Source organism: Oreochromis aureus, linkage group 14 (genome assembly GCF_013358895.1).
Source record: "Oreochromis aureus strain Israel breed Guangdong linkage group 14, ZZ_aureus, whole genome shotgun sequence".
Lineage (NCBI taxonomy): Eukaryota > Metazoa > Chordata > Actinopteri > Cichliformes > Cichlidae > Oreochromis > Oreochromis aureus.
The window spans coordinates 18,020,575-18,048,568 of NC_052955.1; the positions used below are offsets into that span (position 1 = coordinate 18,020,575).

Genomic DNA, 27,994 nt, shown 5'->3' on the forward strand with positions numbered 1-27,994 from the left:
AAGGGTTTCTGCACCGATATTAGCAGATGTTTTGTGTAGAGCTTAAAGAGTGCATTATCAGCTCCGGAGCATTGATACCGTAACATATATCAACACTATCCAGCTCACAAATTCCTTTACTAAGTAAATCGGAGAAACATTATGTGTCATTTTATTTCAGTCCAAAAAAACCATAATTATTATTTTTTTAATTGTAAGTGACAGTGTAGAGTGATGTATGTGGGTTTTTTTGTTTGTTTTAAATTTCACCCAACATGCAACTCTACCCCAGGAATGTGAATAAAGTGGCAGAATGAGTCAGTGACTGAGTCACCAGAGAGCAGCTTTTCAGTCTCAGGCAAGTGTCTCGCCTTGGGCTGAGATGAAATGAAGCTCTGAAAGGAGAAAATACTGAAGTAGTGTTGCCGGATGAGCTGGGATTAGAGGAAGCTGGCATAGAAAATAAATCGACTCGGGAAGAGGATGGGTTCATTTTTGAGTGGGTGTGAGAGGTATACAGTAGATGGCTTGATTTGGCTCGTACTTGACTCGACTGTGCAGCAGTGGCGTCTTGTTGGGAATGAAATGGGAAGATGAAAGGAGAAAAATGGTTAGAGAGAGATGTTTTAAGAAGCCTGTGGAGGCGCAAGCACGGGAAGCAGAGTTACAGGATGGCTTTTATTGGACTGAATATGACTCATCTTCCTCCACCCTGTAGATAAACACACATTGCTGTATACTCAGTAATGTCTTCCAGTACAAACGAATGCAAAGTGGAAAGGTTAGGAGATACTGTGCAGTAGCATAGCCTGTCTGACTTTGTTAGTTTTTATCAGCATCAGAAAAGGATAATCTCACATTTAATCTGGATCACCTCCTGCAGTTAGTTGATCAGTTGTGGGGTCAGTTTATTTATTTATTTCGATATTATTATATGTTTATTTTTATATTTTTTCCATTGAAACAGATGAGAAACACAGAATCCAGTCATGAGATCTAGCGTTGCAGCAGCATGCTGATATGCTCAGCTATGATTTATATTTGGAAAATGGAAAAGGCAAAAGAACCAGACATCTATCCTCGCTACAGTGCCATCATCTTTGTCTAGTTTGTCAGGAATTACTGATATACTGAGTTGCCCCCCCGACATCATTATTAAAACCAGATTAAAACCCTGATCATGAGTGCACTTACATTATTCTTGATCACCTGATATTTTATTTTAGTCCTGCATCGGATTCTTACCACGCACATTTGGAGTCTCACAGTCACACAGCACTTAGGTTTTTGTAGTACTCTGGAATATTTCAGAAACAACATGATGACGTTGCTTGTTGGACAAGTGAATCAAACATTTTGTACTTTACTTTTCAACAAAAAGAGCCTTTACACAGTTCCATTCAAAGCATGAACCTTTTCAGCTTCTTTTTCATTGCTTCATGTGTGATCGCAAAGTGCACCAGACCTCCTCCAATGTGTCAAAACAGTGATTCTTCTACATGAACTTACTGTTGTTTAAAAGGACAAAGTTGCAGGAAGCCAAATCTGCTAAGTACAATTAGGGGTCAGTGCCAAAATCCTTAGTGTTTAAGTGTGCTGGGTGTAGGAGAACAGTAGTTTAACCACAGTTCAGATACTCACCCCAAACACAAACTGCGACAGCTCAGGGAGTTAAAATCGAGCTCATTATTCACAGTCTCACCGTTAGGGATAATTTCACAGTGCATGACCCTGTCACCAGTGATGAGAGCTGTTGGTGAGGCTGGTTTTATTTAGAATCTGATGATTGTACCGTGCATAAGTGAAATGCATGTTGTCAGAATTTTTGGACTGAAACTTGTCAGACAGAAGCAATCATTGTGAACACTGTAAGCTGCTCAGATGGTTTTGAGTGCAAAATCAGTGGTCCAGTGGCTCTCATTTCACAGTGTATCATTTTGGTGCATTTTAATGGGACTCATTCTTTTACTACACGTTGCAGCCCTAATCTGGAAATAAAAAGTCAGTTCTCAGTTATTTTGAATAGTGCTGAATCTTAATATTTTGCTTTACAACAGTAAACAGTTGCACAAGCATATGAACTTGCCCTTCGAGCTGTAGTATCTCTACATACACCTGAGGCCCCTATGGAAAGAAGCACTTCTCACCTGCCCTGAGGGATTGTTACCCTGGCAACGACAACTGCTCCAAGCTGCTTTACAACATCTCTTTCTGTGTTTTATGAACCAACTGTGAGAGTTGTTTAAGTTGTTAGATTTTAATTTGTCACAAGTTGGTTAATGTTTCTCCTAATCTCTCCCTCTTCCTCCCCCTCAGGGTGCATCAGCTCTCTTTGACATGATAGAGTACTATGAGTCGGCCACACATCTCAACATCTCCTTCAACAAGCACATTGGCACACGAGGATGGCAGGCTGCAGCTCACATGATGCGAAAGGTGAGAGATTGTCCTCCCATACACCAACAACGACAGTGTGCAAATCAGGGTCAGGGTGTTGAGCAGAGTTTAACTTGAAAGACCAGGAGGGTTGTTTCTGCCCATACATATACCCATGAGGAAAAAGTGGTCATCAGGCTCTTAGTAATGCAAACTGCAATAGTAGGAGTTAACCTGGCACAATAACAACTAGTAAATAAATGTAAAGTAAAATAAATGAAAAGTACTGTCACTAAATTTAAAAAAAGTCACTTAATCATTCATCTTTCTAAAATAACAGATGATTTAAAAAAGAGACAATATAAAAGTAAAGACACCAAATGAAGTGCATTGGGACATTATAAAAAATATCTGGTCTTTATCCGGTAGAGTGAGATAAATACAACCTTGCTTGAAAAACAACATGACAAATTACACCTTGCGATTATTTATTTAACAAAAACTAAGCCAAAGTGTCAAAGCAGTGTGTGAAAAATAGAGGGCATTCTTAGTGCTTAGTTAAAAAAAAAAAAAAATTGTGGTAAGTATCAGTTAGGGGCTGCACAGTGAGGCTTGTTTTGAGGCCACATGACCTGGGGACTTTGCAGTTATTGAGGATTTTGTCAACTCGTCTTTATACCAAAGTATTCTAGAGTCAAATGTGAGGCCATGTGTCTGACAGCTGAGGCTTGTCTGAAATTTGGTCATGCAACAGGATCACAGCAGCAGGTCTACAACACTACAATGCTGAAAAAGACAAGAATCAAGGTGAATGTCAACCCTGAATGAAAAGCTGTTGCTAGTCCTTAAAAGAGCTGTACATGAATAAATCCCTGCAAATCTCAATCAACTGAATAAAACAGAGTGTGCCAGAATGTCTTCACAATGATGTGAGCAACTCTTTAGCTTAATGCTAAAGAGGCTTTTGCGAGGTATTGAGTCATGGGTTGTTTCTCTCCTTCTATATTTTTATTTAGTTTTTTCTTAAATAAATAATGACATTGTATATATCATCTGTTTGTATTCATCTGAGTTTTTTTTAATGGTCCCACTAGGACCAGTTTTCTGTTATGTGTTGATTTAGAAAACCTTAAAATCAAGAGGATGTGCTTTGTTTTGCACATAAAAATCAAGTAGTAAAACAATAGCTGAACTGTGACAGAAGATGGTGGAATGACTGAAAGAAAGAAAATCTGTCCTCAGAAAAGTCATTGAAGACCATATACACAAGTGATCGAAAAATGTAAAAAGGCTTTGTTGTTTTTAGTGAGAAAGTTCTTCAGGCTGAATCTCAAACTGTGGCTTACTTGTGTTCTTACTTTGCGTTCTGTAGTCATTGGTTTGTGTCTAGGGGGAAAAGACCAAGATTCTCTGTTGTTTCTTATCTCTGACCTTTCATCGTCAGTGCTGCTGCTCTGTCAGCACAAACATAAGTCACCCTTTGATGTCAGTCATCACTTATTACTATTAAGAATCCAAATCACTGACGGTTAAACACGTTGATATACAAGGACGACAGCAGCACATGTGAGAAAACAGCTGATGTGAACAGCTGTTGTTTAATCAAAGCAAACCATATGGAGTTGCTGGTTACCACAGGAGTGGTTATGGTCACACCTGAGCTATTACATTTGATCATATTATTATTATTTTTTTGTGGTACGTGTGATTCATAACCAAGAAAACCTCCCGAACTATTCAAACACGTTTATCAAAAAAGCAGTGATTTTTGTGTGTGTTAGGTTGGTTAGGCTTGATGTACTGTGGTGAATAGCACAAATAGAATAGAATAGAATAGAATAGAATGCCTTTTATTGTCACTATACACATGTACAATAAGATACTGAGCATCTCCTACTCAGTGCAGATGTGGGAAAAGAAAGGGAGGTGAGATGCACAGTTCTACAGCACTATGTACATATGAACAGTATTCAAAAATATAAAATATACAAATGGGGGTGTTGGGGGGGTTGTGTTATATATTTACAGTGTGGGTTATTGCACGTAAATTAAGTATTGCACAGTGGTGATGGTAGTCGTGTAGTCTGTGTATAGAGGGAAGTCCTTGGATTGGGGGGTGGAACTGTGTTGTCAGTGTATGTCTGAGTTCAGGGTGGTTATGGCTTTTGGGAAGAAAGTATTCTTGATTATGACAGTCTTTGTGCTGATGCACCTGTAGCGCTTCCCTGATGGAAGCAGGTTGAACAGGTCAAAACCAAGATTGGAACTATCCTTGATGATGTTTGTTGCTCTGCTGAGGCAGAGAAATAAATGTCGATCAGGGAGGGGACAGGGCAGCCTATGATCTTCTGTGCTGCCCTGACTACTCTATGAAAACTCACTCTATCTGCCTTAGTGCAGCTGCTGTACCATACTGTGGTTCAATAAGTCAGCAGGCTCTCAATGGACGAGCGGTAGAAGGTCAGCAGCAGGTTGGAGTCCAGTTTGTACTTCCTGAGGACCATCAGGAAGTGCAGCCGCTGCTGGGCCTTCTTGATGGCCGCTGTGATGTTGTCTGTCCAGGAGATGTCAGCGGAGATGAGGACACAGAGAAAACGGAAGGTGTGGACCCCCCCCACACACTCACCTTTGATGTATAGTGGAGCTAAGTCGGTGCTGTGCCTCCTGAAGTCGACAATGACCTCTTTGGTTTTCTTGGTGTTCACTGCCAGCTTGTTCTCTGAACACCATGCTGCCAACTTGAGGACTTCCTCTCTGTAGGCTGCCCCATCTCCCTTTGAGATGAGTCCGACTCATCAAGTTTGCTGTCATTAACAAACTTGATGATGAGGTTTCTGTTGTGGGCTGAACTACAGTCGTAGGTGTAGTGGCAATACAGGAGGGGGCTCAGCACACACCCTGTTGGGAGCCAGTGCTCAGCATGCAAGTGGAGGAGAGATGAGGGCCGAGTCATTTATCCAGGCACATGTGAGAGGGAGGAGGCCAAGAGTGACCAGTTTCGTGATGAGGATATCCAGGATGATTGTATTGAAAGCTGAGCTGTAATCCACAAAGAGCATTCGGATGTAGCTTTACTGCTGCTCCAGGTGGCTCATCACAGAGTGGAGAGCTACGGTGATGGCGTCTTCTGTGGATCTGTTCTGTATGCAAACTGTCTGCAGAGCAACAAATTACTTTGCACTCTTTATTCTTAATATTGTGGCCTACTTATTTGTTTTTATTTTCCGTTTGGGTCATTAATTTAATCCTAGAGGGAGAAACATCACATTCTTAATCACAGTGCAGTGATTATGTGGTAACTGTGTACAACAGTCTTACTGTAATCAAAACGATTTGGCATTTGATCAGCGCTTGGACCAAAAGGCATTCCCTGTCTCCGAGCAATGACCGTCTGATTTATGAAGCAATGCTGCACAGATATTTCAGCTTGAACATTATCAATGAAAACTCATAACTCATTTCAATGAAGTAAATGGAATCTAATTAACAAATGCAAGTGCATGTCCTTGAATCCCTGAGATCTGCCTCAGGTTAAATAAATGACAAAACTACTTCTCATTGCCTTTATCTTGGCTTCAGTTAAAATCAAAGTAGTTCTACTAAAAGTTTGCATGTTTCTGTGTGTTTTGGCTGTTTTACTCAGTCACTTACATATTTATCCTGTTTGGCCAGCATGCTATGATTGTTTTCATCACAGTTATGTGGGTTGTTTTGGGCTTGGGGACGTTTATGTTGTATAGCCAATAATTTGCACCTCTGTTGGTGTTTCCCCCTCAGACGAGCTCTCTGCAGTATCTTGATGCCCGTAACACTCCCCTACTGGACCACTCGGCTCCCTTTGTAGCACGAGCGCTCAGGATCAGTGGCAGCCTGGCAGTCCTCCATCTGGAGAACGCTGGCCTCTCTGGCAGACCACTCATGTTATTGGGTAAGTCAGCCAAAGTACTAGGGCGTGACAGAGGATGTACAATAGCAAGTGGAGCTTTATTTCACCTTCAGAGAAGCTTTTTATCTGATTAAACATAAAATTATTATTCCTTTTACGGTTTTCTTTAACCTCTTCACCTTTTCTTCCTCACTTTTTTTTTTTGTTTTTCATCTCACTGATACAGCTACAGCTCTGAAGATGAATATGAACCTCCGGGAGTTGTACCTTGCTGACAACAAGCTCAATGGCCTGCAGGACTCAGCCCAACTTGGCAATTTGCTCAAATTCAACTACAACATTCAGATCCTGGACCTGCGTAATAATCACATCCTGGACTCTGGTAAGAAGCAGTAATAGTCCTCTGACACAGTAACAAGTACCATAATTATTTATTTATTTATTTATTTATTTACAGTTTTGTTTCATCAGGGTGTTATTTGTTGTTAGATTTGTTTGCTCTATGAACCATAATATTGTTTCACTGAAACTTTTTTTTTTTAAATCCTTCAGTCTCAGCAAAGGGGCAAAATAAAAGAAGTAGATCATATATAGATATTTAAAATTTGTATAACGAGCAGTAAAATAAAAAGCAGGCAAACACAAAATGCTGAATAATAAAAAATTAAAGCAGTGCAAACAAGTGAAAGCTAATACACAAACCATTAAAATAACATTAGGTATTGAACAGAAGTATCTTCATATCAAGGCAGCTGCAAGCTTTAACGTCTGTTCTCGATGTTAAACATAAGTTAAACATTAACTAAGTAGTTTTAAACTTTACCCAGTTAAATAGTTACATTTAAATGTCTTTAAACAGATTTTTATGCTGCTGTAATTACTGCCTGTTACAGCATGAGTTGTGTTGTGTGTCAGTGTCATCTTCTCTCATCTACTAGCTACCACTGAGGTGATATAAGGTTTTTTTGTTGTTGTTGTTTTTTTTGTCCATTGTGAAACCTGATTTGGTGTGTAATTTAGATCAAAAGGATGTATTTGTTCAAAGATGGATGTGGTCTGACCCATAAGTGATGGTTTTTCCCTGCTCAAAATGGACCTTTAGGGTGTGACTAGGCATGTTAGCACGAATGGTCTAAATGTATTTAGAGCAATGATCTTTTCCCGTTTTTTCTGGTTATTTGTTGTTGTTGTTTTAAAAATATTATTTACTGATTTTTAGCCTGATTAAATGAAACCCCACTTAAAGAAACAATCCTGGTGAGTGTCCTTTTGGATAAGACAAAATGTCTTTAGTGGCTGGCGAGATTGATTTTATTAAGGAAAAACCTTGCCATGAAAGCTATAAGAAGTACATGGTCTCACACACAGGGTGGCCTAAGAACCTTCAGTTATTTCAAATGTTTTAGTTACAGCACTGTGCAAAAACTGTTATTTTTACTCCCGCTACACATTTAGGCAACATGATGCTACTGCGTCCTTTAAGACTGCAGTATTTTTGGGAGCACTGAATCACTGTTGTTGCAGTTGGTGTACATACAGCGATCGATGATTAATTCTACTATAATAATGACTTAAGGGGGCAGATATTAGCTGAACCACTTGTTAGTCATAACATAATGAACCCTCTTTTTCACTTGTAGTCTGACTAACGCTTCAGGCCTTCAAGGCAATAATTATATGTATTTAAGTGGTTAATAGTAACAATAGGCTAATTAGATATGTTGGCTCGTTTAATGGTTGTCACTTGTGTTTTTAGAAAAAAATGGAAGGAATAATAATATTAACAATAGGAACAACAACAACAGTAGTAGTAATAGTAATAATAATATGTTGATATTATTACTGTTTACTGTTAATAATAATTCCTGTTGCTTTGTCCTGGCACTGGCCCACAGAATGAGGAGACACTGGAATATTATTTATCATATCATTTTTTTCTGCTTTTCAAATTGGAAATCATACCATGTTGATGCTGCCAATTTCATTTTCTGACTAAATGGTTTGAGGTTTTTTGGGGGTTTTTTGGGGGTTTGTTTTTACTTAACATTTGCCTTACTGTTCATTTTAAGCTAAAGCAAATGTATTTATGCAGAAGAAATATATTTTCACTTGTTATGTGTATTTCTGTTGCATGTTCACTTTTAGATTTCATTTAAAGTGACATCAAAGGGGTCCTAAAAACCCTGAAATGTATCTTCTTTATATCAATAGAAGCTGCGACAATGCATAGGGATATTAATATGGGCTTTACAGTTTACAGTTGCTAAGCATTTGTCACTGCTCCTCATAAAGATTTTATGTACAGTAATCTTCTAGATGCTCATCAGAACTCGGTCTGTGTGTGTTTCTGTGCAGGTCTGGCGTATGTGTGTGAGGGACTAAAAGAACAGAGGAAAGGCCTCGTCACGTTGGTGCTATGGAACAACCAGCTCACGCATAATGGCATGGGCTACCTTGCTGCTGCACTGGTACACACACACACACACACACACACACACACACACACACACACACACACACACACATACACTTGGTGACAGTGAAGCCAGGCACATTTATCAAAGGTTTTAAGAGCCTATGTGTTTAAATTTATTTATTTTTTTAACTCTGTCACAGAAGTGATCCAAATAGAGGTCTGCTATTTATTTCTTAGTTTTCTTAATATCCTGCTAGGGCATTCCACCCCCAGCTAGGGCTCACTTTCTTGCACATGTGCACATTTTAATTCTACCTCAGTCAATGTTTATGACTGTAATTTAATTATTGTAATACATTTTACCCATAAAGCATGTCATCTTTACTGGAATAATGGTGAGTCACATCCAGGACCCTGCTTGAAGCAGACGTAGCAAAGTTGGGGGTTTCCAGTTTCTCCTTAGCTTTCACAGACTATGTTTCACACTCCTTAATGTCTGGACAAATAAGACTTAGAACTTTGTTTATTTTCCTCATGGGCATTCATACTTGCATATCCTTTTGGAAACTGCTATTCAATTACTTTAGACAGGTGTGTAGCTGGTGGATTAGTGTGCTGTGCAAACAGGTGCTATGACGTCTGATTTGACTGGACATTTCCGCGTAAACTTGTCATTAATACACCTGACATTTTGTGTTGACGTATCTCACTAAGTGAATAACGTGATCTCATGTCCTGGTCGTGCCAATTCCACTTCAACCTGGAATAAATTCATAGTGGTTAGTTACAGATAATCCATTGCTGAAGTCACATATCTGTCATTGAGGGATTGAATGTCATTATCTCCTCCTCTCAGTGTCATTTCCTTCCATCTTTTTATTGTGTTAGTACTACAGACTCTGATGAGTCATTACGTCTTCAGCCTTGTCAAGGAAAGATAACTGCCTTTTTTCTGCTTGTATTTAGTGGTCAGAGGTCTTGTTGCAAACCATTGGGTATTTTAAAAAAAAAAAGATTAAGTAACATAACATAGATGACTGCATGAAGCCACTGCAGTATATTTGTTGATCTCATTATTTCCGATTTATTGCTGATGATTAATGAGATTTGGTTAATTTCGTTGACTTGGTGTAATTATGTTCATTATGGGCAGGGCTGCAGTTACACTTCACTGTTTGTCAATTTTAACCTATGATGTAGTTTTTGAATTTCATTTTAATGGCCAGTTCCCATCATTTGATACATAAAGCTACCGTAGCCATAGACGCTTCCTTCTTGGAAATGGTGCTCACTCATTTAAATGTGCGTTTGACGTTTTAGCACTAGCTAACAGGAATGATCTTAATAAATACTCTTATTTATTGGACAAGTAAATAGTAAGTAATATCAAAACTGCCTACTTGGGCATGAAACCTTTAAAACAAATCTCAACAATATTTGAAAAGAATGACTTTCTGTAAACACATGTAGGCATTGAATCCTGCATAAAGTACAACGTTGCTTATTTTTTGACATTTCTAAATTACAAAGCTTATGGTGTCAGACAGGGTGGGATTTTGTCTCCAATTTTATTTAATCTATATGTTGATGATCTGTCCATGCAGCTGAGAGCCTGTAACACTGGGTGTATATTAGGTAAAACACTGATAAATCATCTTATGTATGCAGATGACCTGGTTGTTTTTAGTCCAAGCAGTGCTGGGTTACAGGATCTTCTTAATGTCTGTACTGAATATGGTGTGCAATATGACATAGAGTACAATGCTGCTAAAAGTGCTGTTTTGATATGTAGAACCAAGCAGGATAAACAGCTAAATTTCCCTTTGTTTAAACTGGCCCAAAAAACTCTTGAAATTCATAAAAAGGTGAAATACCTCGGTCACTTTATTACTGAGGAAATGAATGATGATGATGACATTTACAGACAACGATGTAAGCTCTATGTGCAGGCAAATACTATTGCACGCAAATTCAGCTTTTGTTCACTTCCAGTTAAAGTGGCTTTGTTTAAAGCGTATTGCACACCGCTATATACTGCCCCCTTGTGGTCATCCTACAAACAATGTAGCATGCAGAAGCTGCATGTTGCATATAATGATGCGATGAGAATCCTTTGCAGGCTACCTAGAAGTGGTAGTGCCAGTCAGATGTTTGTAGCTGTGGGTGTTTGGACTTTTAAAGCACTTTTAAGAAAGTTAATGTACAATTTTAGAGAACGACTGGATGGTTCGAGTAACAGTATAATTTTAGCACTTACAGATCCGACACTGAGTGGTTCCCGTTACTCATCCAGTCTGAGAAAGCACTGGTTAAAGTGTTTGTGTATTTATTGATTTATTTTAAGTAATTGTGTTTTATGTATATTATGGTTTTATATTTTTACAAATTTTTACAAATGCTTTATATTTTTTACTAATGTTTTATATACTTATTTATCTACATATAGATATATATGTGTGTGTGTTTCTGTCTTGTTTTTATGGACATGAAGTCTGCCAATAAAGATTGAATTGAATTGAATTGAATTGAATTCCTGTACTGTTAACAAACACTGCACAACAAGACCACTGTGATTATGTTATTCATTATTTTTTCCACTTGTAATTTAAATATTGTTCCTCTCAGCCATGCACACAGAGTCTGGAGACTCTGAACCTCGGCCATAATTCAGTGGGTAATGAAGGAGTCCACAAGCTGAAAGACGGGCTGATTGCCAACCGCTCTGTGCTCAGGCTGGGCCTTGCTTCCACCAAGCTGTCCTGTGAAGGTAGGAAATGATCTATTTGTTCCTCAGCTGTAGGTGTGTGTGTGTGTGTGTGTGTGTGTGTGTGTGTGTGTGTGTGTGTGTGTGTGTGTGTGTGTGTTGGATTTTGGCATTTTTGACTGGGCTCCTGTTGTTGTGTGCTCTAGGAGCTGTGGCTGTGGCCGAATTCATCGCTGAGAGCCCCAGACTGCTGCGCCTGGACCTTAGAGAGAATGAGATTAAAACAGGTGGCCTCATGGCCCTGTCTCTTGCCCTGAAGGTTAACACCTCTCTGCTGCGTCTCGACCTTGACCGGGAGCCCAAGAAAGAAACTGTGAGTATGCGAATAAGAAATGGTAAAGGGTAGAGAGGAGAGGAAGGAGAAGGTTGAATATAGTCCAAATATTTCTGCAGCTTTATCCCATTTCAGCCGTGTGCAAATGTGTTTGTTGGGTTGAAATTAGGTGCCTTTTTACTTTGCCAATATTTTTCCTGGATTTGTAAGCACCCTTAACTTCATAAGGACAGGAGGTGATGTTTTCAGTGCTGAAAAACACATTTAAGCTCTGTTTAACTGTATGAGTGCGCACACATTATGTTTTAGCGCTGGAAATCTGAGGGTCAGGTATCAAATTGTGGGGTTTTTTTTTTTCTTCAAGTTTGGTTGATTGTATATAAAATGACCTAATTTTCTGGAAATTCCAGTGAGAAGACCAAAACCTAATACAGGTATTTCCAGTTTAGGGAAAGCTTAGTGTTGGACAGTGCCAAATACTTCTCCTGTCCAAAAACTGTAAAACAAATTGATGAGCCACGCTGATATGATGATATATATGGGCACTGCTCTGATTAATACCCAATAGGGCAACAAATCTCAGTTGTTAATTAATCCCCAACAAAACCACAATCGTCTTTTTTGTGGGTAGAGGGAATTCTGATCTTCTTCACCTGTTATGCCACCACGATGCCACCATTTTTTTTAAAAAAAGATTGTTGTTAAAGAACATACTTCTTACTAAAACAAATGAAGGAAGTAACGCCCTGGTTACAGTGACTGTTTTGCATATTAGAAATGTGTTTTTTGTTTACGTATTTATTTTTTGTCTCTTAGGTAAAGAGCTTTATTGAGACGCAGCGTGCCCTGCTGGCTGAGATCCAGAATGGTTGTAAGAGAAATTTCATCCTTGCTAAAGAAAAAGAGGATAACGAGCAGAAGATGAGGCATTCTGCCTCTATGGCTGAAATTGCCACAGAGGAAGAACAAGAGCAAGAAGAGGAGGAGGAGGAGGAGCAAGAATCAGCATCAGAGGAGAGAGGTGACGTAGAGGATAAAGAGGATGAAACGGCAGGAAATGAAACGCAGACAAGCAGCCAGTCAGGCGCGAGCTCTGACTCAGATGTTCCTCAGACTAATCTGGAGTCTGACTCTGACACTGAGGATGAGGAGGAAAGCGAGGTGGTAACAAAATCTTCTTCCACTTCAAACTCCTCCACTCTCTCAAACCAGACTGCTACTCAAACCCGTCCAGGGGTTGCACAGTCTCAACTCAGTGCCTCACATACATCCTCAGCCTCACCTTCTAAAGGGTCAAGTGTAATTTCTGTCACCGTCACAGAATCTGCAGCTCCTCCGGGCACACCTCCATCTCCTGGACGTTGCATATCTGTCTCAAGCCCTGGGAGGGGTCATAAGATTTTCATGGTGACCCGGGTGGAGAGCCCCCCTGAGCAGCATCAGCTCCAGTTAAGTGTACCTGCTGTTCCCAGCCAGTCTAAAGAGCACCCAAAGACTCCTGTAGACACAACACAGCAGACACAACCCCCGTGTGCAATTCAGACACAAACACAACTGACACAGGAGAACATGAAGGAGAACTCACCCGCTCTGTTGACAGACTCTAAAATGACAGAGCAGAGTCCTGTAGCACTAAATACTCCACAGACCTGCAAACTAGAGCCACAGTCTACAACTGAAAACACAGATCCAAGTCTACAGTCACCAGCCCCGCCTTTAAATTCCTCATCAGACCAGGTAACCGAGAGCCCTAAAAGCCCCCAACCTGAGCCGCTTTGTGTAGAAGGAAACAAAAAGGAAGAGAAGGCGGCAAAAGGTCCTGTAGGAAATGATTGGCAGGTGATACCCCAAGAGCGGGAACAGTCAGAGGAACTGAATCCACCCCAGACTAGCTTACCTCCACAGCAGGAACTGTTAACATCTGGACTGGAACAGCTACCGAATGACGTAGTAACGGCGGCAGAGGAGGCCTGCTCACCACACCAAACACAGGAGAAACTTCTACAGAAAGAGAAGCAGGAAATATTAGTCAGCTTACCAGAAAATGAAAAACCCAGTTTAGCAGAGACAGAACAGCCAAACCAAGAGGAGCCAAGGCCAAAGCAACAAACAGAGGCACATGAACAGGAAGCAGAGTCTTTCCCCTCTGTCCACACTGATCTGCAGGCACCAGCTGTCACTCAGGGTGGAGCACAGGAGTCAAATCCTCAAGCAGGAGATGCAACACAAAGTCCCAACCCCACCTCATCTTTGCCTGAAGCCGTCACTCAAATAAATCCACCGGTTGAAAGGGAGGAATCTGCTGACGAGAGCTCTGCAGACGAGGGAGAGAGTTTTGCTGAGGCTCTAGAAGGGGAGGTGGTCGGTTCTGCTCTGCCCAACGGCCTGAAACCTGAGTTCTCCCTCCATCTTCTCGACACTGAAAGCCCCAAGCCTGGCAGCTGTGTGATGGAGCACGGTGAGAATGTGTGAACACTGATGTCATGTTTTTTTTTTAAATCAGGTGCATTCAGTAGATTTTTTTTTTTTTGTTGTGAAAAGGTTGTTTTAAAAAGTCTCTTATGTGTCACTCGTGTAGTGAGTGTCAACTGTGGACAGGACCTGGAGGAACTGCTGCTGGAAGCCAGTTTGGAGACTGGGAGAGATGCACCGTGAGGTATAGAGCCATCATCACATTATTATTGTGCTGCAGAGTGTGCTTGAAGCAATACTACTTTGTTGCATTAGAAGTAAAACAAAATACATAAATTACAAGTTCCGGTTTGTGCTAATCAGCAAATAAACACGAGTCTCTGCCTGCCCTCTAACAGCCCTCATCTCAGCCTCAGCTACTTTAAACCTAATGTGCAGATAATGACATTAATGATGCAAAACACAAGTGTCTGCTCTTCATCAGACAATGAAACAGCACAATCTTAACTCTCATATGACAAATAACATCCAATCATAAATCAGATCTGATATAGGGCAAACAATAGGTGTAAAATTTCATCATCCATATCGCCTAGAAACAAATGATACATACTCGTTGTAATGTGTGTATCAAAGAGAAGTGTTAAGCTGTTTTCATACATGCTCTGCAGCTTTTCAAACACTTGCGTAACAGAGGTGCGGCTCTGTAGTCGGACATTAGCCTGCCAGCTCACTGGGAATAAGAGTGTGTGTGTGTGTGTGTGTGGGGGGGGGGGGCTGCTGCTGGATTGTGCTGATATGTGAAGGCCAAGTGCCCGCTCCATTGATTACTGGTAGGATTTGGGTCTCTATCTTGCTCACATTTCCTCTACTAAACAAAGTGCAAATGAATGTGAAACATACCATTTTCTGGTGTGTACATAAATACAGCTTCATGGTGTGGTTAATGATACATTTACACGTGGTTCTGATCCAAGTTCAGTTTCTAAAACGTTTATCTCCTCTCTCCACAGGGACTGTCGGGACAGGTGAAAACTGCATAAGTTGTCTGGCTCTGCTACTTGACTGGTTGCCCTTCAAAGTTTTTGTCATAACCTCCAACACAGCATTTTCATAAAGGACAGAAAACCCAGTGTTACACTCACAGCTCTGTACAGGAAGATACAAACAAATAATGGAAAAGACTCGAAGGACAAGATTTCCCTGTGGAGCTCAGTTGTGACATAAGGAGACCCTCCACATCCACACTACACCCAACCACTGAAACACACATGCATATGCACAATGAATATGCGAAAAGAGGGGGGAGAGAAATAAAGTTCACCCTGTTGTCACTACATTTTGTCAGCTTCAATCTTTACATGAAGAGAAGTGAGGTGTGGGGACAAAAGAGAGAGGATGAAACACTAACCAAAGACGGACCTTTCTCACAGCCCCTTGCGCTCTTCTGTAGGTCTCCACAATGATAAAGAAATTAGTAATTAAAAGGATTTTTTGTAACATACATACACAAAGACAATAACAGATGGTGTGAAGTGACAGAAGACAAAAGAACAGCGGCAGACCCTGCCGATCAGACCTGCTGGCTTTAAGCACTTGAAGTTGGAGTAGGTCACTGTTTAAGGCTTTTATATCCACGGAAGCTGAAGTTGTTAACGTGTCTGTTTAAGTGTCAACATTTTCTGTGTGCGTGTCTCCCACTCCCTCCTTTAAACTGTAAGGGACTTCTGCCAAAGTGACCTCTCCTGTTTGTTTTCTCCTCCTGTGCTCACTTTGGCCCCTCAGGAATCGGCGTTCCCACCACCGCTCAGACCTTTCAGATCTGACGCGGAGGAGCTGCAACCGTCTCCCGCTCGCTTCTGCTACAATAAAACTGCTTTTTAGAGGTCACTGAGTCGGTGATTTGTTCCCCGCTGAAAAGAAAAGAAACCTTTAGTGAATATTGGAAATTTATACGTCTGATTTTGGTTGATTTATTTCTGGGCGATGGGAGGCAAAAATCAGTTTTTCCCTTGATTCTCTGCAGCTCGGTGATTGCTTTATTTGATTGATTTTTGTTGTGTGAAAGTGTAAAGAAAAGCAGCCTGGTCTCAGTCGTCATCTCCCCTCTCCTTTCCTCCGGTCCCTCAGTCTTCCGCTGGTACTTTGTGCCATCCCTCCCCTGTGTTCTCACTCCTCATCATGTTGCCTTCAATCTCACCACTTCAGATTCAGTGTTGTTTTGAGGGGAGGGTGTCCAGGTTTTTCGCTTGGCTGCTTTGAGAAACCAATTACTTTATATTTATTTTATGAGCCCTCTGATATATTTTTGACCCCCCCCACCCCCCATTTTCTTTCCCTTCTTCTGATTAGGGCTTGCTTTAAAGTTTTTGATGTATATATCATATCACACTAGGGGAAACATTTAGTTTTTCTTTTGTTTTTTGAGGGGGGAGGGGCTCTAATAATAATTTGAGGAAAGGTAAATAAGATTGAATGATTAGAAACAAAGAAGCGGCGGGCATAAGAAGCAACATATTTTAAAGCTGCTCTGCTGTGTGAAGCTGTTGCCACAAGGGGGCAGTGATGGCTGTGTCCCCACAGACCCAAAGGAGACCACAGTCCGAGCAGCATCACGTGCTAATGTCTGTAAAAATCCAAGTCCTGACCTTAGTTTTTCAGAGCAGGGTAGTTAGACGGTATCTCTGCTTTGATTATTCCTCCCTGAAGCGGATACCGGCAGGTTGGATTTCTTTTCCTGCAGACGGAGCAGCATTCAACCTTCCTGCTCTTCTCCACCCAAAAGATAGTTTGCTCCCACTGTTTGTAATGCTTTAATTTTAGATTTTTTTTTTTTTAAAGAATAATTTGTTAACTTAATTGAACTGTGCTGGTAATCACAAAGATATGTATGGCGAAATTTGTTCCTCAAATAAATGCATGTAATAACTAATAATATGACTGAATGTATGTTTCAATGGAAAATGCTCCGCTTGGAGCTGCACACGAATGCATGAATGACAGGAAGAATGGTTTGGATAAAGTTTTGGCTTACAAATAATGTAATAACAGACCTGGCTCAATATGTTGCAGTACCGGCAATTAAAACGGTAATAAAAAGTGCAGCGAGCAGTACCGACATGATTACGGCTCCTCTGAAAGGAGCGAAATGTGTTGTTGCTGTTTTCTTTTTGGTTTGTTTTCAGCACTGCTGAGTGGATCCTCGCAGGCACTTTAAAGCAAAGCCTGACACTGATAATGATGTTACTTGAAGGTCGGACGCTGTGTCATTAATGTTTTATTTTTCCATTTTGAAGGTTTTGTGTTTTAAGTTTACATAGTTTCTTTCAAGTTGCATCCACACACTTTTCAAGCTCGTCAGGCTGTTCTCAAATACTGATTAACAACCACCAACACACACAGACAAACGCATCTTTTGTTCTAACTAACAGAAATCGGTCTTATACATGAGACATCTCAACATTTGAGTCACTTTAGACCAGTGATACCCAACCTGAGGACACTCCAAAAATGAAAGATCTTAGACAGTCCTGTGCTTTTTGCTTTGGATACTTTATTTGTTTTCAGATAATAAGACAATGATTTTACAGTAGACCATAGCAACTCATTGAGGAAAGATCCCCATGTTAAGAACTTCACCAGGAGTCAAATACTGTGTGACCAAACGCACTGACACATCCATGCATTTTACTCTTTATAGGACACGGTGTTTGGCTGCTATAATGAGGGTATACTGTTAGTTTCAGGTCTTTCCATATTATCTCAATCTTAAGAAAAGATTTGAAATTAAGATGTTTTTTGAAAGCTGACTTTATCGTCATATTTGTGGTGGCTTTATAGTGCAGTGGTTTATTCATTCACTTCACAATGGGGAAGGATTCTGGGGAGGAGATACAAATCCCTCTGTGGTGATGTCAAGAAGCACATCTGGCACCTAAATACATAAATGTATCAAATCAAACGTGCTGCCTGCTGCGGTCACAGATTGTCAATAAGGAAGTTGCTAAAAGTAGCATTATAAAAACTCCATGAAGACCTCAGTAATTCAGAGTCAGTGAAAATCTTTATATTCTGTCCACATGTTCTGCATTTATTCATTTATTTTTATCATTTGTTAAATATTTGCATGTTTCATTTTGTGAATAATGAGGCTGTTTGCTAGCATTTACCAGCTGGCACCAGGGGACTCGTTTGGATTTATCATCAGTGAAATTTCATAGCAGGCTGATGGAAAATAAACAAGTGTCCCATTTCTCTGCACCAGGTTTTCACAGCCTTTAAATTAAAAGTTGGCTTTAGAAAAAGGAGAAAAACATGTGTTAGCTACGTCTCTTGTTTCTTAAAATCCTTGTTTCTCTCTCCCTCCTGTCCTGTGGTCATTTCTATTTCATGCCTTTGAACTTAAGTATAAAACAAAAAGAAGTCATGGCGTCAGTACTAGAACACCACAGAGATTCCAGGAGAAACACTTCCCTCTCCTGAAGCTATTCCCCGGTGTGAACCGCCTCACCCCTCTCCTCCACTGGCACTTCACAAAGCGTGGGAGGGTGGATGGGGCTGCAGAGGCTGTCCTGGGGTGAAGGTGTGGAGAACGATGGGAGCTCTGCTCTGTGTTTTACTGTACAAATTCTTCATCACACAAATCCACCCCACCCAATGACTTAAGGAGTGTAAGAAAACTAGAAGTCCTTAAAGCCCTAGCAAGTGACCCACAGTTGTTCATGTCTTAAATAAATGGCACATAGAGGGTTCTTTTGTTTTGTTCTTTTCACATTTGCATTCTGTATCCTGAAATGCTGAAGAAAATACCAGAAATGGCTTCAATCTTTGCATTTGAATCAGTATTTTTTGTGTTTCATGTTTATAAACTTTTACAGTTGTAAACAGAAACTGTGATCTTTCCTTTGCTTCAACTGCTGTAAGGGGCAACGCTCTGACCACTCAGCTGATTTGTTGTTATTATTAATTCATTTTTATTGGTGTCATTTTCCAGTTTTCCAAAGGCCAGACACTAAATTACTTGATTATTTAAGAACAAAAGAAACATATTTTAATGTTCAGCCCTCAAGTTTGGAACCACAGGCCTACATTCATTCAATCTTCAGTTTCTTCCGATTGCAACACTTATCTGTGAGCGACTGCCACAAAACATCCTTCCTGTCATCAGTGCCTGTAATGACCCACCCAAACCTGCCCTGCAGTCAGTGTAGTGTAATCACGTTCGGTGTAGATTTGGAGGATTTTCTTCTCAGTCTGGACTCTTACCTGTCGGGACACAAACTGTGCGACACTGTTGCTGCACAGAGTTTTGGTTTTATTGCATCTGTGGGGAAATTCTCGTTGAAATAAAACATTTCCTAATGTTCTGTTGGCCTCCTGCGTTCTCTTCTTTTGTGACTTATCATATGGCTCGAAAAGCACCTGAGGCTTGTTTATCTCCACGCTGGTACGAAGCATGTGATTGTGGACCTCAGGGCTGATGGCTGAAAAGTTCATCAGTGTGAAGTTTTCTCGAATCGCTCCACCGACGTTTAATTTCCTCAAGAAGAAAAAGCTGATAACTGCCCACAGCGAGGAGCAGGAGCAGGTATGTGGTTTAATAAATATTAACTGGACACAGATTTTGTTCTAGTGAAGAAAGATTCAAAGGAAATTGCTTTTCATGTGCGCACACAGACGCTGGATTAAACAGAGTGAGCTAAATTCTTGAGACAGCAGCTGCTCACTTGGAAGCTACTCACAATAAACATTTTTTTTGACATACAAGGCCTTTACCGAAATCTAACGAAGAGGAAATAAAAGCACGATTAATAGTCTGAGTGTCAGCTATATATCTTGGGGCAGTGATGTTAAAATTCTTTGTGTAATTCTTTGGTCAAAATTTGTCTATCACACAAAGTTCATCTGTGTTTTTTGGATTTTTACTGTGCTTAGTCTTGTTGTCAAAGTCTTTTACATTGAGGGCCACGTACGGCTCACTTTAATATATCTCAGTTTTTGTTTTCTCCTGTTGGCATCCATCCAGGATTTGATTTCTTTATTTAGTCTAAGTTAGCAGATGAGAGGAATTTCTTTGTTCGAGACCACCTCTAAAAGCTGAAAGCAGTTTCCATGGAAATATTTTGTACTAGCACAGTATTCGTATTATATCCACTGAACTCTCAGAGATTACCTAAACCCCTCTAAAAGCAACATATTGTACTGGCTATGAAGGTGATACAGTGATATTGTAAATATTTATTTTTCCGAAATAAATAAAATGCAGTTTGATCTGATAATTATACCACGTTCACCACTGAAATGTATTAATTCTTGAATCTGTATATGTTTGAACAAGCTTCTTGTTTTAGCTGGCATCTATGCAGTTTGTTGTGAGCTATGAACTAAACCAAAACCAGCTGAACTGGATCTAATACTAAAGCATTTCTTTTTTTAACATTCCCAATTATTTCAGTTGCCATTCAGAATATCTTATTTAGTGAACATGTGATTGCTGCACATAGGCTAAAAGTCTGAATAAGCACTGCCTATCCAGTTAATATTTATGGGGAGTTGAAACTTAGAAACTTATCTCAGCTAAGATTAATTTCATTCTTCTTCCTTTTCATTTTCTAACAAAAAATGAGGTGTAAACAAATCAGGGAAATATTGTGCGTACTTGAATCAGGAAGGATGATTCAAGCTGGCTTTCTTTTTTTTTAGCCATCACATTTAGTGATGGACAACTTTCTCCAAAAATCAAAGGATTTATGGGACATCCTTGGATTTTCAGAGATAAAACCTCTAGAGGGGCTGCAGGGTCAGTGTAAAGATTTTAAGCTTTTATTCACTGAAAGCTGCTCCAGCACAGTCCCATAATTAAAAAATGGAGGTGTGGAAATTGGTATAACAGGCAATACTTCAAACTTTATGGCTCCCTTTTTGTTTGGGGACAGCCACAAGTGATCAAATGCTTCCTCGCTGGGTCTTTCCTTGAGTTTAGCTGTGCCTCAGGAATGTGCTGGCATGCTGGTGAAACAGTAGGGATTTATCTGTGGTGTCAGCCCCTATCTGGCCTGTTGATCCACAGTCTAGTGGACTGAAACAACCCCCCTCACGCTGACACTAAGGAGCAGGGGCCGATGGGACTGCAGCGTCATTGTGGGATCATGAGAGGGGGACAGAGAGGGTGCAGCACCGAGCTCACAAGCGCTGAGGAATTTTTTTAAAAATGGAAAGATTTTAAAAAGATTCTTGATTAAACTTAAATTACTGCAAATACACTAAAGTACTCGCCTTGTTGTGGAGAAGACTGATGTGTGATCTGAACATTGTTTGACTTTTTGTTGACCTTCTGCCTGAGGAACAAAGCATGAGGAATTCACTCATCAAATTTTGGCCCATTGACACAAACTGACCTTCTGGCAAAAATACAGCCTGACATGAGCTTAGATTTGACATCAAAGCGTGAACTTTTCTCCCCACAAATGTGCTGTAGATCATATGTAGATATATAGAATAAATATAAGAATATGTGAATCCCAGTAAACATGATGTTTCTGCCTCCTTTGATAAATATCGCAAGAAATAGACAATGAAATAATCAGTACATATCCTGCAAATACTTGAATGAATAGAGTGTTTAGTATTTAGTTTATTCCAAATTATAATAGAGTGTTGTACCCTGATCTTCCCACTATAATTAGACAGGCCAGCTAAAAGCAGCAAGTCCATTGGTAATGGAGCTATAATATTGACTGGATACCAGTATCCTAAATGCTGTAAGGCAGAGCTGAGAAGGTCTCACCTCATGATGGCGTTATATAATCCTGACAACACAATCGGGGTTTAATTAGTGCAAATTAGCTTCACTTGATCTGCTTGGAGGGTATCTGAAGAGTGGGTGGGCCGTGTGAACATATTTTCAACGCATTTTCTCCCACCAACGAGGGACGATCCCACCCACTCCCTCCCCTGCTCACATGACTATGATTACAGCAGAGGAGGAGTGTGGTGGGACAGAGAGAGGGTGAGAGATGGTGAGCACCATGAATGACAGTTTTCAGCTTCTGGTGCACAGATCACATCCAGGAGTCCAACTTGTCTTTTAGTGCCGGCTGAGGGACGTCCACTTTTCTGGGGTAAATGAACTCATATGATTTGCTTGTTTTGGGGGGTTTATGTGGAAAGTTTGTTGTATGTTTCATGATTGAAACATGTTCTTGTATGAAAAGTTGTTTCTATGAAACCAAAACTGCTGCAATTTAAAAAAAAGTTGTCTTTAGTTCAAGGTTTTAATTGCAAGAGAAATAAAAGGCTTTAAATGACTTTTAAAGTACCAAACAAAAAGCCCTCAAAAGATACAATGCTTCATTTCATGTATAAGAGTTCCACATATTCAATCATCAGTGTTGCGTATGCCGAGAAGTCATGAGTACACCAGACAGCACAGAGGCATCTGGTGAATTGTGTGAATTGTGTTGGCTCATGCAGCTGACATCTTGACTTTGAGTGTAACAGATGCTTTTGCAACATCGCAACACAAAGTGTAGCTCTTTGAGTTTGTTTCTTCAGGACAAGGACAAAACTTAATCTGACTTCAGGGATAATCTTCAGCTCTTAACTCTGACATGTTCATTTTTGTGAAACACTTTACCAGTTTATAGCTCCTGCAGTGGATGATGAACTCTCCAGGGTGTAACCTGCCTGTTGCTTTATGATAGATGAAAAATATGCTCCAGCTCTCACATGGCCCTGAACTGGATCAACAGTTGAGAAAATCAGTGAATGGATGGATTTCAATAGTTTGTGCATTATTGAAGTTTTTTTTTTTTTTTTTTTAATGAATTTCACTCTCTCACTTCTTTTTTTCCTTGATTTTAAAATAATAACACATTCAACCATTGTATGGATAAATGGTTTGCATACATGTTGTTAAGAAAGAAGTTTTTCAAAAGACTCTAACCAGGCCTGTGAGAAAGTACATACATCCCATCCCTGTGACTTTATCCTCTCACATTATTTTGGAGGAATTATAGTCCACTCTTTTACATTGCTTCAGTTCGCTGAGATTTGTGGGTTCCCTTGAAGTCTCACCACAGCCTGTCAGTCATGTGAGGTTCTGACTTTGACCTGGTCATTACAACACCTTGGCTCTTTTGGCATTCTGTTTACTAAGTTTACTAAGAGGACATTTGTGCCAGATGTAATGTCCCCTAGGCAAACCTGAGATATCACATTCACAATAACGTGAGGCCTCAGTGCAAACAGTGGGGTCTTAGATTCAGTGTGTTTGAATGTTTCTGTACTCTTAATTGCAGGAATGAGGGTGTTACACTGGTCCATGCTGGGAGTGACCATTCTGCTGCTGATGTGCGAGATCGCCATCAGTCAGCTGTGTAAGTCCCTCATCACCCTGGTGGATGGTTTCCACACGCTCTTCATCCTCATGCACTTGGCTCTTCCTCTTCCTCAAACTGCAAGCACAATTAAAACATCGCTCTCCACTTTGGAGCCCTCTACTTCTCCACATGCTTCCTCCATTGAACCTCCAGCTGGTACCCAGACAGTCACTGCTCAGCCTAACCATGAGACACCATCAGTGGTCAACCCTCATCAGCCCTTCTCCCCAAAGATTTCCCCCGTAGCTCTAAACTGCGGTCTGTCTTACCACAACAGCAGGGTTCAGGTTGTGAGGGTTTTCATTTCTACCCTCCTACTGGTCTCCTTGTGTATTTCGTACTTCATGGAAATTATCCACTTTTTCCTGAAGCCACATCCAGTGCATCAACCCCAGCTGCTTGTGGTAGTTGGAGTAGTCAGCACGCTGTATAAGATGCTTGTGTTCAGGCTGAGCTGTGATCGTCTGCGACATAAGAAGACCGGGGTTAACCAAAAAGGTAACACAGAAAAAATAATGAAAGAAGGTAAAGGGCTATTTTATTTACCTGCACACAACTCTTTGGCTTATTGTACCATCAGGGATGGTAAGCATTGATCCAATCCTGCAGATTTACAGCTTCAAACCACAGACCTGAGACCTGTTTTTTTAGTCAGTCTTGTTTTTTCTTATATACTTTTCTTATATATTTTACACTCACATACATATTAATATCCGTACTCTGCTGCAAGCACAGACGCCCTGCCCACTTGCTGCTGATTTAAAGGTATGTTAGCATTAAAGAGCTAAAACAGCTTGTTTCATGCTGTAGATGAACCGAGCTGCTGCCAAGTTTCAATATAAGAGGAATAAAGATTATTTTGATCTGTGAATCATGCAAAGGTACTTCAGTAGACTCCAAGAATAACAATCACATAAGTGAAATGACTAGACAGTATAATAAACATAAAGCTAAAGCCAGCATGTATTAGCTTAAAATGAAGAAGAAATAAGGGGTTGGACGTGGCTAAGTTCCCATTTACACTAAATGTGGCTGCTTACAAATGACACATTAGATGACAACGCATTTCACTTTACTTCAGCAGATAAAGAGATATATTGGTGCACCCTTGGTTGCTAGAATTAGTTGCATTTGTAACATCTTGGTAAGGCTGCCACAATAGTTGATTTTCAAAAATAATTATCAATTTAAAGGAGAGTAGAAAGCTTTTTTTTAATGGTTAGATTAGGCCAAGTGCATGTAGACTTCAGGAATGGATTATTAGTGTACTCTAACGTAGCTACGCAGTGTATATTCAGCTGTAAGGAAGATCAAATGGTGTCCATGTTTGCTTTTCATTCCTGTGTTCCACTCCCACAGTCCTGGCTGAGGAGCAATCCATAGGCCAAGAGGAATTCGAAGACATGAGTGTATCAAAAGTTGAGTCTGCTATGCACGATATGCTCCACAGCGAGGCGCTCGTCCTTTGCAATCCTGTAACTTCCAGCATCCCTGACACTGACGCCCAAAGTCAGCAACAACAGCCAGAAGTTCACCTGCGTGAATTTAAAGTAGCAAGCAGTGCTGAAGATTCGAAGGCTTGTAAGGGTCAGAGTGATTTCATAGAGAATCCTGATCACAACACCTGCACGGGACATCATGGTAACAGTTCAGCTCTTTACACTGTCCACTTTTTCTCTGTTCAGTTTACTATGTATTAGCCCAAACAACAGTTTCAAAGCATGTGTTTTGCTCTTTTCTCTTATTTCAGAGAGTCAAAATGCGTCTAAAACCTCTGACGTCTGCAAGTCATTACCTCACACTGAGAATCCAGTTCCAACCAACCGCTGGCCCATCAGACTCCTGTCATTGATCTTTGTCACTCAGGGAGTTTTTACGTCTCTTCTGGGCCTGATCAACAGTCTGGTGATGCTACTGATCACCCCGGAGGTCATCGACAGCTCTGGTGCCTGCAGCCTTCTGGTTTACCTGGATCCTGGCCTCTCTCTGCTGGCTGTCATTACGCTGATTGCCACCACTGCACCGCAGGTCACGCTCTGTGTGTTTATGTCATGCTAAACTACACACTTAAAGTTGTAATCATTTGAAAGGTCTGGAGGCAGGCCTCTAGTCTGCATCCAGAATAAATGCACGACAGAAGGAGTTCATCTGAAGCAGGATATCTTACTATTATCTACTTAGTTTACTGGAAGAAGAGCAACTGATTTTACAAATAAAATTATATTGCAGGAAAATTATGAAGAGGTTAAACACATAATGCAGACTGAAAACAACACAACTGCAAATCCACACTATGAGAGTATGTGAGAGGAAAAGCAGTGTACAGTAGTTTATTATTAAAAGTACAGTTAGAATATGCTTGTGCTTTAAGCACTTTGGTCAGTAAGACTGGTATAGACTTGCAGCTATTTCCTTTTTCCATATTCTCTGACATCATTCATGAGAGATATGCTTGACATATTATAGGTCAACAAGTTATTTACAACACTTCAAATGCTGCCAATCACTTTCTGGCACATCCAAAGTCTGCTTCGTAGTACAGGCCTCTGTTTTCACTCTTGCTTCCCTCTGTAGTTGTACAGGTATGGGCTGCTGCTACAACAGGCCACACCACCACATATTTGTGTTACTGATCTTGGGCGGAGGATTGCATGCGTGCCTGGAGTGCAGGCTGTGCACGACCTCCACGTCTGGCAGTTAACTGAATCCCTCATTGTGGCCTCTGTTCATGTGCACTGCTACACTGGATTTCCAGCACACAGGTGAGACGAAGATGTTTCTGTTCTTCGGTGCTGTTTCTAACAGTCAGCAGTGAGTAATTTGTTGGGAATGTACTTAAAGAGGAGCTGTTGTGCCCATTTCTAACTAAACGCTTTTATTCTAGCATTCTACTCTAATAGCATTTCAACATTCACAGTACAATTCTTATTTATCTTGTACTAGGTCTTGGTGCAAACCCACTGTCTGAAACAAGCTGCGAGGGATTGCACTACAGCCCAGTATATGTTAAATAAGGATCATTTTGAACTTTGCATAATGGAAAGTTACTCTATAGAGTCAAAGAATAATAACATGGTGGTCAAAATGTGCACAACAGTCTCACTTTAACTGTCACTGCTGAGTGGTTATCATAAATATGATCTGTCTAAATTCAAACTGCGACATTTTGTTAATGCAGATTCATTTCAAATGCATGCAGGTGTGCTGAAATGATGTCGGGAGTCAGTAAAGTGCTGCGGAGCGCAGGTGTGAGCTGCTGCACTGTTCAACCAGAGTTTGGTTCCTCCTCTTTAGGCAGCGAGGACGGAGCTTCTCCTGTTATCCACAGAGAGGACCCCTCACCGCCCCCTCCCCTGGCCTGCAGCCTCTCCTGCAGAAAGGCCTGTGCCAGGAGTATGTGCTGTTCTCCTCCAGAGGAGGCGATCCAGAGCCTCTTGGCACCACCGAGTGGAGAAACAAAAGAAGAGCCTCAGACTTTGATCATTGAGAACACTTTTCTCTGACAATAGCCAAAGAATAACTGTGGAGGAAAGAAATAAAATGACCCGAATAAGCTCAGTCTCAGTCTAGAGTTTTGTGGTGCTACTCTGAGAAATTTTATGCAATGTGAAGTAAAATGGTTTAGATTTTTTTTTTTTTTTGTAATCCCTGATGTCGCCTTATTTGTGCCTGGAAACTCTGTTATTGTTTCCAAGTTTTAAAATAAAAGAAATCTTCATTCTAATTTGTCCCGTTTTATGTTTGTTTAAACAGGAGTAATAAGTAATAAAAATGATGCACTGCTCCACATTGTTCACTCCAAATATCATTCTACTATTAAAATTTGGCTACAGCTATAACTCATCCTGAAATGCTATATTTGCAATATTACATGAGTTTTATACTGTCTATAGAAGTTGGAGTTAATCTAGAATACAATATCAAACTTTTATGTGTATATTTCCTCTAAGTGTAAAGCATCTGAGTCCTTCTTCCGCCACTGTGTCTGCTAAACATCTTTGTGATCTTGAAAAATATCTTATGTTTTTATGAGTCCCATGAAGTCCCATGAAGCAAGAAGAGAGGAGCAGGAGGTGAGCTCAGCTATGTGTGAGATGTGCCTGTAGAAACCGTTTACAGCTGTTAAATCCGCTTTACATCATCTGATCAATAGGCTTTATGTATTTCTCTTTTTTAGTCTTTTATTTATAATTAGAATGCTATATAATGATATTTCTATTCTGCACAGTACACCCAAAGAAAATACAGCCATAATCAGCTGTCGTCTGTTTGGATTCTGTTGCAGCGGTGATCATGTAGCTTACCTTTGAGAACACCGTGTGTCTCCTCCTTTATATTTTCAGAGAGCCAATCAAAACACGTCTGCTTTGCATAACACCGCACAGACCCGATTACGTGTCTTTTCTTTAGTGATTTATTCACACAAGGAAGAATAGAGTATCTGCCATGCAGTAGACGGTCGTGTTTATGATCTATCTTTGATTAAAGCACGCTTAAAACAGTCACT

The 27,994-nt window shown here is 40.4% G+C and overlaps 3 protein-coding genes across 6 annotated transcripts in view; all 3 read left to right on the plus strand.

The window, feature by feature from the left end:
• The window catches only part of ppp1r37 (protein phosphatase 1, regulatory subunit 37), a 43,337-nt gene extending 26,295 nt beyond the window's left edge, over positions 1-17,042 (plus strand). The window contains exons 5-14 of one of the 2 annotated variants that reach the window (XM_031727124.2): positions 2,296-2,415; positions 6,133-6,283; positions 6,468-6,623; positions 8,597-8,709; positions 11,283-11,424; positions 11,568-11,734; positions 12,512-13,361; positions 13,497-14,153; positions 14,274-14,351; positions 15,121-17,042. In XM_031727124.2, coding sequence (XP_031582984.1) covers positions 2,296-2,415; positions 6,133-6,283; positions 6,468-6,623; positions 8,597-8,709; positions 11,283-11,424; positions 11,568-11,734; positions 12,512-13,361; positions 13,497-14,153; positions 14,274-14,350 — 2,433 coding nt within the window. In that variant the 3' untranslated portion in view covers position 14,351; positions 15,121-17,042. Of the gene's footprint in view, positions 1-2,295; positions 2,416-6,132; positions 6,284-6,467; positions 6,624-8,596; positions 8,710-11,282; positions 11,425-11,567; positions 11,735-12,511; positions 14,154-14,273; positions 14,352-15,120 lie in introns of both variants that reach the window. The other variant, XM_031727123.2, reaches the window with a different exon arrangement.
• The window catches only part of LOC120432856, a 520,225-nt gene that overhangs the window by 460,296 nt on the left and 31,935 nt on the right, over positions 1-27,994 (plus strand). The gene's annotated exons all lie outside the window — the stretch shown is intronic.
• Positions 19,593-27,205, plus strand: LOC116310356 (zinc homeostasis factor 1). 3 transcript variants are annotated; one of them, XM_031727118.2, is made up of 6 exons: positions 19,593-19,694; positions 23,407-23,985; positions 24,847-25,128; positions 25,238-25,515; positions 26,062-26,249; positions 26,687-27,205. In XM_031727118.2, exons 2-6 carry the CDS (start codon positions 23,409-23,411, stop codon positions 26,988-26,990), a joined length of 1,629 nt encoding a protein of 542 aa, XP_031582978.2. In that variant the 5' UTR covers positions 19,593-19,694; positions 23,407-23,408; the 3' UTR covers positions 26,991-27,205. The 3 variants fall into 3 exon arrangements, with proteins under 3 accessions (XP_031582978.2, XP_039454107.1, XP_039454106.1); XM_039598173.1 differs by having other exon boundaries at positions 26,782-27,205; XM_039598172.1 differs by lacking the exon at positions 19,593-19,694 and adding an exon at positions 22,072-22,227.